Raw genomic sequence first — 11,392 nt, 5'->3', positions numbered from 1 at the left:
CGTGGCGGCGGTCATCGTCGTCGTGGCGGCGGTCATCGTCGTCTCGGCGGCGGGCATCGTCGTCGCGGCAGCGGGCATCGTCGTCAGATTGCTGAAGTCCGGCATCATCAGCGTGGAGTCACGGCACGGACGATGCAGACGCGCACGCAGCGACCGATCGACGTCATCGCAGCGATCGCGCCGGACATCTTTGAACGGCAGCCGCCAGCGGGCGCCACGAGCTCGGTATGACATCATCACGGCATCTGAGTGCGGTCGTCGAATGGTGGAGCGACCGAGACGGTCTCAAAGTTCTTCTTGAGCTCGTGCAGCGACATCTGCATCTGGAAAACGATTATTAAATTAAAACGATAAACGATTAGACATTGCAACGAGAGAGTTTAACTAGTGGTCCAACGCCGCAGAATGAATGAATTAAACCCATCAGTTTTTTAAAACGAGATTACACACCTATGAATAGCGTCGTAGGAAGGCTGGTGAAGGTAGATGAGGTCAGACGTGTTTTTCGTGCGTGCACAGCAAATTCTCGACTTTGCAATACTTTGGCACTAAGTAGCGTTTTTAGAATGCCACTATTGCATTAGTGCTTAGCTAGAGCTGCCCGTCAATCGCTCCACACGGACGGGTCGATTAAACATACTGTCCTTCGTTGTAAAACAGTAGAACGCATGTGCAGCAGTAAACGCACGAAGATCGTGCCGCGGCAGCAGTCATCGCTAGTGCCACTTACCTGATCGACCATCTTGACAGTGAGATCGATGACGTCACGCCACCGCCGGATCTCGAGCTCGTGTAGGTGGCGCTGGCGCTGCAGAAGTACGGCCCACTCCTCGTCCGTCGTCGGAAAGCTGCGGAGAGACGTGCCGACGAATAACTACCTAACAAGTGAGCGCTCAGTTCCACGTATGTACAACGCGACACTCTGGCTCTCATCTGTCTCTTAAACGTATGAATTTGTATTATTACTATAACTTATATTATTATTATTTATTATTAATTTCATCATCATTATTATTAACTTTCACTATTATATAGTTTTTTTTATATAAAAATTAGATATTATTATTTGAACAATATATGATTATGAATATGTTAGCGATGCCACTTGAGTGGGACTAATAATGCGAAGGAAGAAGAATGATTATAATATTAATATGTTATTATTATCAATATTTACATATTATTAATATTCTTATTTCGTGAGCAGACGAAACTTTACCTGACAGGTGGTGCCCCGACGCCGTACTCGTACGCGAAATTCCGCTGCTCCAGGGAACTCAACTGATAGAAGAACATCACGTTGACGACGACCAACAACAACAATCTGGAAGACCGACGCGAAATATTTGTCACTGCCGCACACTTCCTGGAAGCCTTCAACACTCTCAGCATGTATGCAGCAGCATTGCGATTACTTCCCAAATGTATGTAGATCTAAATGCGTGTCCACTAGAATTACGATCTGCCTGCCTATCTATCTACATGTCTGTCTGTCTGCTTGCCTGCCTGCCTAATTGCCTGGCTACCTGCCTACCTATCTACCTACCTAGTTACCTCCCTACCTGTCTACCTGCGTGCATGCATGTATGGCATAGACAGAGATGTGCAAGGTACACTTACATGCAGAGCACAGCTCTCATGAAGGTCTCAGACGTGACATTGAAGAACCGATGATCAACACCTGCTTCTACATGAAGGAAAGACAAAGGCAATCGATTATAAGCACATTACTTTTTAAAACAAACATGTATACTATAACCATACCAATCATAATCATAAAACACCCGCGCCCGCAACCTGACCAGACCCCACATGCGCCTGCGACCTGACCAGACCCCACATGCGCCTGCGACCTGACCCGACCCCACATGCGCCGGTAACCTGACCCGACCCCACATGTGCCTGCGACCTGACCCGACCCCACATGCGCCGGTAACCTGACCCGACCCTGCATGCGCCGGCAACCTGACCCGACCCCACATGCGCCCGCGACCTACCGTCTTTTGCGGAGGCTGATCTCGGACTCCTCTCTTGTGAGCTTGTTCGACTGTCTATCCACTCGTCCGTGGGTTTGTTAGCCCTCGGCGATTATCAACTGGCCGGACTTGCGACGGCGCGCGGCGTCTTTGCTCACTGCCGGCGGCGCGGCCAAGCAGGTGAGCCTTAACTCACTCGCTTCCTACGCGAGCTTCGTGTCTGAAACACACGTCGTTAGCATCGTTAGCGCGTTAGCATCTTTATGAAAAATGGGTCATAGTATCATAAGTAGCGTTAGGGTGTGTGTGGTGTGTGTGTTGTTGTGTGTGTGTAGGTGTGTGTGTTGTGTGTTGTTGTGTGTGTGTGTTGTGTGTGTTGTGTGTCGTGTATGTGTTGGTGTGGGAGGAACGGTGAATTGGTTCACACTGCTGGTGAAACGTTAACAGATGAGTTCATCATGCACATTCTGTCCTGGCAGAACGAACGATGGAATTGTTATTACATTCATGCATGTCTCCATTAGCATCGTTAGGCGTGTCACGGCCGGATGTGTTCTGTTGTGTGTGTTTGTAGGGGGCGCCAGACACGTCAACGCAATAATGACTGAGAATGAAAGTGTCATGACACTATACTCACGCTTGGTTGATAGAATATTGAGATATATTTAAAAATTTGGCAAGTGTTTCATTTATGACGAACGCGAAATGTGATCAAATGTCATTATTCCCTTGTTTATACTAATAGCAATTTTTCTGTTTTGTTTGCAGGGTTAAGTTTTTGATGCGCCGAAAATAAATGTCTTCAGATCTGATATTCTAAAATCGGCGAGAGATTGCGCTTAGCCCTAAAATCGCCCCTTGATGGTCTTTCGATATGCGCTCAAATAAAAGTAATAAAATATTCCAGTCCAAATTACTTGTAATAAAGAATCTAAAACACATATTGACATTGTAGGTATGATTAGGTAGGTAGATACGATAGGCTAGCTAGGTTGAGGTAAATTTAACAACAATCGAATAATCTAGATGTCCATTTCCATATTTGCCAAAAAGTGGGCGTGCTTCGAAAGTAGCTCAACTGGCGTGCTCCAAAATAGGACGTTCAATCTCTCGCATAGGAGTAACAACTTGCAGCAATTTTGAAACATGTGGGTCAACCACGGTTCTTGATTATCGTTGACCGTAGGCAGACACTGAATGCATAGTGAAATGTGCCAAAAATCGCCCTAATTGTGCATAATTTAAAAAAAAATCAAAACCTGTTGATATGTTCGGGCCAGTCCCATTCATTCACATTACAGAAATGAGCAAAATCCATGAACCTGAACTGATCTATGGCCATTGTCCATTTGCAAAAAAGTTACTTGAAAAGTATGTCGACTGGCGTGCCTCCCAATAGGACTTCCATAACCTCTTCCTATAGGAGTAACATACTGCATGGCAATTTGAAACATGTGTGTCCAAACAGTTCTTGAGTTAATTCGTTGACCTAGCTCAAAATTTGACCGGCACTGCACGGACTGGACGTTACGACGGACCGACGCCCCATGGCAATAGCTCATCTTGACGATGTCAAGGCGAGGTAAAAATTGGTCATAGTATTAGCGTGTTACGTTGGTTGGTTGTGTGTGTGAGTGTGTGTGTGTGTGGGTGTGGTGTGTGGGGGGAGGAATCGGTGATTGGTGCACCAGCTGGTCACACATGTGTAACAACTTGAGCGTCACATTCACATTCTCTCCCAGCAGAACAAAATGGAATTAATTATTAATTAAGATGACCACGCCGCTGCCTTGGATACCGTTGCTAGGTCGGCGAAGCCAGACCCATTTAAGTGTGGGTTGTCAAGGTTTACACGCGCCTATGCCAAAAGTATTTTCTAAGCATCATTTATCGAACGTCATCTAGCGTTACTGATTAGTTAGAGCCAATACTGCTAGGCAGATAGATCTTTTAATTGCTGCTGGTTTGTTGTTTCCAGGGGGTGGGAATCTGTGGTGTGTACTACTTACCGAGCACTGTAAAGTGTTCCACCATGCCCTGAGTTGAGTTCTTCTCTATAAGAGCTGAAAGAAACAACGGTGAAATGCTGCAACGGCGGTCGAAGAATCGCGAACGTAAAACAGAACGAATTCTTGGTTTTTAGTTTCATGTTTTAGAGCACTTTTAGATCACTTTATACTTTTAGTTTTAGAATTATACTTGTTTTTTTAGTAATTGAACACAAGTACAGCTTCTTGAAAACAGCGCTCTAGATGAAACCCTGAACTTACACAATTAGAATAAGAACATACGCACGCACAAAACACGGATGCTAAACCTGACTAGGACTACGCGACGCAACCCCCTACTCCGAAATCCTACTCACCTCGTGCTCCATCACAACTCTACCCTCGACTACATCCCACAAGATTTACACCTCATGAACAGACTCGCGGATTCGACATCACCATCGGAACACTTACACTTGACTAGACCCCACGTCTGCTTGCGGTAGACCACCTCGCAGGAGACGCACAGCCGACACTGCTTGCGCGACACCTTCGTGATGCAGTAGTGGTTGATGACGAAGAAGACGTCGCTGTAGGGGAAGCCGGTGCTGACCACCTCCGCGCGCAGCATGTACCGCTTCCCCGGCTTTGTCTCCCTGTGCATCACCTGACGAAGAGACAGAGAGGGGGGGGGGGGTCAGGCAAGTGTATGTGTATTGAGTGAGAGAGAGAGAGAGAGAGCTGGGGAGAGGGAGCGAGGAGAGTGGCAAGTGTATGCGCAGTGAGCGAGAGAGAGAAGAGGGAGGGGTAGAGGGAGAGAGAGGGCAGGCGTGAGTAATCCACTGAGAGAGAGAGAAGAGAGAGAGAGAGAGAGAGAGAGAGAGAGAGAGAGAACGAGAGAGAGAGAGAGAGAAGAGAGAGAGAGATGAAGAGACAGAAGAGAGAGAGAGAGAAGAGAGAGAGAGAGAGAGAGAGAGAGAAGAGAGAGAGAGAGAGAGAGAGAGAGAGAGAGATAGAGAGAAGAGAGAGAGGAGAGAGAGAGAGAGAGAAGAGAGAGAGCAAAGACGAGAGAGAGAGAGAGAAAGAGAGAAGAGAGAGAGAAGAGAGAGAGAGAAGAGAGAGAGAGAGATGTAGAGAGAAGAGATTAGACGAAGAAGAGAGATAGAGGAGAGAGACGAGAGAGACAGAGAGAGAGAGAGAGAAGAGAGAGAGTACGAGAGAGACGAGAGAGAGAGAGAGAGAAGATAGTAGAAGAGAGAATAGAGGAGAGATAGAGAGGAGAGAGAGAGAGAGAAGAGAGAGAGAGAGAAAGAGAGAGAGAGAGGAGGAGAGAGAGAGAGAGAGAGAGAGAGGAGAGAGAGAGAGAGAGAGAGAGAGAGAGAGAGAGAGAGAGAGAGAGGAGAGAGGAGCGAGGAGAGGGAGAGGAGAGGTGAGAGGGAGAGAGGGATGAGAGGGAGAGAAGAGAGGGAGAGAGGGAGAGAGGGAGAGAGGGAGAGAGATAGAGAAGTTGAGAGAGAGTTAGGGTCAGGCTGAGTCACGTCACCTGTGACTCGTGAAGGCAGTCAGCGCGCTGCTCAGCGTAGTGTCCGCACTCACCAATCGTGTAGGTCACCTGGCGGTCCTTGTCTCCCGTATCCTCCAAAGGTATAGCCAAGTCGTGTGCAGACGAGTATCTGCAAGAGCGCAGAGACAACTACAGTTATGGTATCTGCTACAGTACACGGTTGCTACGTTAACACACACGGGCACAATTTTACACATACACATGTCCCGCACACGACACGGCATGCACACACACTGTGGCACTCATACACACGCAACGCACGCACGCACGCACGCACGCATCGCACAACCATACACACTACGCCGCATACGCACACACACACACAAACGCACAACACACACATACCACCACGCATGCACACACAAACACGTCACCCGTGTGCCCACACAAACACCTACACGCAGCACGCACGGACGGCGGTTGGGCGCGCTAACACGCACGTAACGCACGCACGCACGGACGCACGCACGCAACGCACGCCACACACACACCAATACCTGCCATGTGCCGCTGCTTCGGCGAAGTTCTTGTAGAACCGGCGAAGTCTCTAACAGGTTTGGCAGAACAGCTGGTTCCCGAGAAACGCGTACACCCATCAATCTATAACTGACGCGGCACGGCGGCTGCTTCTGCTGCTGCTGTGCTGATGCGGCCACTATGATCCATCCTACACACAAACACTGCGATGACACCACCCCTCACCATCTATGTATGTGTGCCAAGTGTGTGTGCTGTGTGTGTGTGTGTGTGTGTGTGTGTGTGTGTGTTGGTGTGTGTGGGTGGCTGTGTGTGCGTGTGCGTGCGTGTATTGCGTGCGTTGCGTGTGTTGCTGCTGCGTGTGCGTGCCATGCGCGTTGGTGTGCGGTGTGGCGTTCGCGTGTGTGTGGCATGCGCCGTGTGCGTGTGTGTGGTGTGCGTGCGTGCGTGCATATGTATGTGCGTGTGACAGCAATTAACAAGCGCACGGCAAGCAGCGATCAACGAGGGTACCAATGACAATGTACTGTATACGCCATATTTTTCGCGTATAGATATTTTCGGTTAATTTTGCGGTCGGTGAATTCCCGAATCAGTGAAGAACAGCGCGTTGTTATTTTCGCGGTCGGGGACGCGTTCGCGAAATTCGCGAAAATTAAACCACCGCGAAATATACAGCATATACAGTAATCCCCCGATGATTATGATACCGGTAGAAGGTAATCCGCATCTCATCTCTCATGACAGTGGATATATAGATTTGATTTTTTTAATTTGCAGGAAACGCTTCGATCTTTAGCTAAAATCTGTCTATTAAATGATTAAAGCAAGCTGAAAAGCTGAGAGGTTTGCGAATCCGTACTACTAGTGTATCTACTACTCTACTCTCATTGCCTGGCTCATTCCACCACTTGCTTCTAGTGGCAACAGATGTTGCCATCTCTACACTCTCACGGTCTCACCACATCTGTCATCCACTCCGTCAATAAGTCACTCACTCCGTCCGTCACTCAGTAGGTCTTTCACTCACTCCATCCATCGCTCACTGCGTGGCTTCCTCACTCTGTCTGTTCCACACTGCGTCATTCACTCACTCCTTTCATCACTCACGTTTGTTCATCACTCATTGCACTTGTCACTCGTCGCATCGCTCACTCACTCTACTCTCACTTCGTCGCTCACTCACTCTACTCTCACTGCGTCGCTCACTCACTCTACTCTCACTGCGTCGCTCACTCACTCTACTCTCACTGCGTCGCTCACTCACTCTACTCTCACTGAGTCGCTAGAGAGATATTCATGCGTGAGATAATCTCAGCAGTTTTTTTGCTGTTCGTGATTGTAAGATCAGCGTGAGAGCGTGAGATTTCTGGGTCAGAACATCGTTGAAGTTACGGTCACATGCGTGAGGATCGGTTGGCAGTCCCTGGACATAGTATGGTACTAGGTAGTAGATTTTCATGTAAAAGTGCTATCAGTCTGTGTCAGTACTTGAGAGGCTAAACTCAGAACCATTGTTCACCAACAATAGGAACATAAGTGTATTGTGTATTACATGTTTCTATTTGTTGCCATGAATGGAATCGTTGTAGCCAACTATAAAAGTTTTATTCAATAAGTTGCAGATAGACTGTAAACGTTGCTATTTTCTGGCTCCAATAGAAAGATAATGCACGTTGGTTATTGAGGTTTCGTTGAGAATGGATTGCATATTTTTCGATGAATCACATCGTTTACAGGATTGCCTAGTTCGGATGGAAGGTATTGAAGAGGTTGGGCTAAAATTATAAATAGTTTCATGTTCCCATACCCAAAAAACAGGCCCCAACGCACGCAGCAGTTGAGTCTAGAGAAAGCAAGAGATAGATTCCTAGAGTGTTTTTGTGATCTAGCCGCCTATCTAGAGCGTTGCATCTTAGTCGTTGATCTAGTGGCAGTGATCTAAGCATTGCTCAATCCGCACTCGTTAGTGCGCGCCTGGCAATGCAACGCACCGCCCGCCCGACATTTGCTGTAAAAAAATGGACTCGAATGTGGGCCGGCTTCGCTATGCGACGCGTTCCGCCACCTGGGTGTCAGGTGAGGAAAACAACAACAGCGCGGAGGGCCAGTGACCGTCAAACGGGCGCGGGACGATGCGAGGCGCCGCCACCATCCTCGACAAGCACATGCGGCAGCGAGAGAGACGATTCGAGATATGACATCACGGCGACCGACTTCAAGTGTGTTGAGCGACGCATGGAGAATGAACGTGAGTGAGGCCAAGCGCCGCAGTGAGAATGATATGAAGGTGACGCGGGTTGAGCGACGCCAGAAGATATCGAATGAACGTGACCCCCGTTAGCGTGCACCGGCCGAGGTACCAGGTGAGAATGCGGCATAAGTGACTGTGTGGGACCGACACGCTGATACAGTGTGAGAGATGAATGAAGTGCGCGTGGACGCGAGCACAGTGAGAATGAATGAATGCGTCGGATCGTGGTGAGCGACACAAAGTGTCGAGACATGAAGTGATGTGAGAGCGACGCAGCGCGCTGTGTAGAGAGATGAATTGAAGGAATCTTCTCCTTTCTCGCTGCCCTCCCGTCCCCGCCCACCGCGGCCACCTCTTGCATGACCCCCGGCGCTTGTTTTCGTGTGTTGGAGGTAAGATCTCCTGTGAACGCGCAGCGTACGTGCACAGTTGAGAAGCCCGTGTCTGAGGCGGGTGCGAAGTACGATCCCGGCAGTTGATGGTTCATTCATTTCACGTCGTCCGGAGAGTCATGCTCACTCACTTCATTTCGCGGGAACTGGCGCCAGCGGTCGCTTGGTCGGCCATGTGTTCGCCATCACTACAGCCTTAATTCATTTCTCCCCTGTGTCTCGCTGCACTCACTATCATTCATTTCCACCTGTATCGTTTCACTCACTCTCAGTTTACATTCGTCACATGTTTACTCGCTCACGTCACTTCATTTCATGTTACTGCGGTCGCTCACCATCAGCGTTCATTCATTCTCACTGCGTCGCTCATCTCACTTCATTCTCATGCGCTCGACTCACTCAGCTTCGAGTTCGGTCGGCCGTGTTGTCATACTCAATCCGTCGTCTCGCTGCCGATGTGCTGTCAGGGGATCCGGTGGCGGGCGCCTGCATTCCGTCCGGCGCGCCGTTTGCTGTCACGTGGCCGCTCGGCCCTGCTTAGGTGTTGTTTCCCCTCCGGCCGTGGACACTCAGTGTGGGCGACGCGTGTCTGCGAAAGTCCCAGGATTCGAGTCAGATTTTTTTGAAATTTCGGGCCGGGCCGGCAATAAAAGCACCTGTCACGTGCGTGGCATTGGCGTCGCGCCTAGCACGGAGGTGCCGCGTGAGCGACGCGATCTGCCCACGCGCCACTGACGCCACACTGCCTAGACTCACCTGGGCTCACGTGAGATCTTCACGCGTACGATCACTGGTTCTAGAGTACGCATACTTACGATCACAATCACTTTAGTGATCTTATCTGAGGGGGCTGCTTCTCGTACGGCCATCACTGTCTGCCGTGGTTGCGGCCGGGCGCTGTTTTTTGTATTGGGAAATGAAACTATTCTTTATATTTAGCCCCAGCTTTCAAACTCCATCCGACTATGGCAACTGTAACGATGTGATTCATGGAATAAATATTTCAAATCATGTTCTTAACGACCTGCAACACCATGTGGCATTAGTTCTTTCTATGAGGGTTCAGAAATAGAACGTTTTAAGTCTATGTTGCTCAAGCTTTTGATAAACTTTTATTAGTTGGCTACAACGAATTTCCAATTCGAGATTGCGACAATAGAAAAATGGTAGACAATTACACTTATGTTCCTATTTGTGTGACACAATGCTGTTCTCGGGTTTAGCTATCACAGAAATACCTGGACCAGACGTGATTGCTACGTTTATCGTACACAGTACATATATGTTCCAGGGTCTTGCGCACCACTGTCACCGCATTTGACGGTGAGACTCCACGCATTTTTGGACAGAATCTCACCGGCTCCTCACCCAGGCTGATTTTATGCGAATAATCTCACGACAGCCAAAAAAATCGCTTGAGATTAACTCTGGTCGACGCACGTCGCATGAAATATGCTCTCTTCGATGTGTATAACTAAAGACACTGAAATATCTAACGCCACACAAAAGAAAATCTTTACCAAATTATCTGAAAACAGTCACTTTAGTATGCACAACATTGGACCACAAATTGAAGTTATGTAGACAATGCAAAAGCTCCCTACGTGCCGGCGATGGGGGAAACCGCCATCCCCCTTGGTGTAGCGCTTGCGTGCGGCGTCCGCGTCGCACATTCTCAGCTCCTCAGCGCCTACTCACGGCGGACAGTGGTTGTGGCCAGCCCCTGACGTCGCTTCAGCGGATTGCCGTGTGTGAGACGTTGATACGATGGGAGCATACTAGTGAGCTGGCATCAGGTCATCGCCTCACTGGCTACATATTGCAGATAGTATATGGTGCAGTTGTAGTTGTAAGACGTTTTGATATATGATTACCGAGTAGGATGGTTGAGTTTAGTGTTATAGTGGTGTGTGTGAGCGCCCATAGCTCGCTAGAGGTACAACCAAAATGGAAGTATAGGTATATAGGTACTGTAATTATCCATGTGCCTAACTGTTGTCAGAGATGATTACATTACAACTGCTATTTTCTTATTAATGTATTACCACGCAGTGTCACTTTCGACAAAATTGCTCAGCACAGCATGTAAACAACATAACAGTTATATCTTAATTGCAGTAATTTCTTTGGCTGAATGTGAGGCCGATTGTAGAATATAAAAGGAATAGTAAGAAAAGAAATGAGAAAGAATACACAGACGAGAGCAAATATTATGGGCTAGCACACACAGTCCCCCAGCAGTGTTCACCTGCTTGCGCATCAGCATCGGTGGGTCCAGTTTTAGCTGCCCACTACCTAATACTGTGCCACCGCCTGCTTCTTCCTCCCACCCACCCCAAGATTGGTGGACACGATGAATCTCTCTATCGTCGCGGCTCAGCCCAAGCCTATTCGCTGGCCGTCAGCTGACTGTGCAACCACTGCCACAGCTCTGCTGCAAGACAGTGGCGCTGTAGCGAGGAGAAACCCACTCAGCCTTGGTAAAGACACAGGTTTACTCCACTCGGCATGCGAGGTCTGGCCTCGACCGAGGAAGTAAAGCGGGGAACGGGACTCACTTAACCTGGGTAAAAGAAGGTCGCGACTGCCTCATCTAGAGGAATATCTCGAGTATGGGGACCAGAAAATCCTGGGGGGAAGGGAAGGACTACACATAACCTGTGTTCTAGGGGAAGGACACACTGAGTGAAGCGAATGACTAACTAACCTGTTCTAGTGGGAAGATCACCTGCGTTGAAGGG

At 48.7% G+C, this 11,392-nt stretch overlaps 1 protein-coding gene across 1 annotated transcript in view; it reads right to left on the bottom strand.

Moving 5' to 3' along the window:
* Positions 1 to 35: 35 nt before the first annotated feature.
* The window catches only part of LOC106804736 (GRAM domain-containing protein 1B-like), a 27,945-nt gene continuing 16,588 nt past the window's right edge, over positions 36 to 11,392 (bottom strand). The window contains exons 6-14 of the mRNA XM_014806057.1: positions 5,508 to 5,637; positions 4,439 to 4,631; positions 3,986 to 4,039; positions 3,665 to 3,711; positions 1,998 to 2,058; positions 1,621 to 1,687; positions 1,220 to 1,324; positions 731 to 848; positions 36 to 323 (exon numbers count right to left, since the gene is read on the bottom strand). Of these exons, the coding sequence (XP_014661543.1) occupies positions 237 to 323; positions 731 to 848; positions 1,220 to 1,324; positions 1,621 to 1,687; positions 1,998 to 2,058; positions 3,665 to 3,711; positions 3,986 to 4,039; positions 4,439 to 4,631; positions 5,508 to 5,637 (862 nt within the window). The 3' untranslated portion in view covers positions 36 to 236. The remainder of the gene's footprint in view (positions 324 to 730; positions 849 to 1,219; positions 1,325 to 1,620; positions 1,688 to 1,997; positions 2,059 to 3,664; positions 3,712 to 3,985; positions 4,040 to 4,438; positions 4,632 to 5,507; positions 5,638 to 11,392) is intronic.

Source organism: Priapulus caudatus, unplaced genomic scaffold (genome assembly GCF_000485595.1).
Source record: "Priapulus caudatus unplaced genomic scaffold, Priapulus_caudatus-5.0.1 Scaffold85, whole genome shotgun sequence".
Lineage (NCBI taxonomy): Eukaryota > Metazoa > Priapulida > Priapulimorpha > Priapulimorphida > Priapulidae > Priapulus > Priapulus caudatus.
This window is presented reverse-complemented; position numbering and strand designations above follow the sequence as displayed.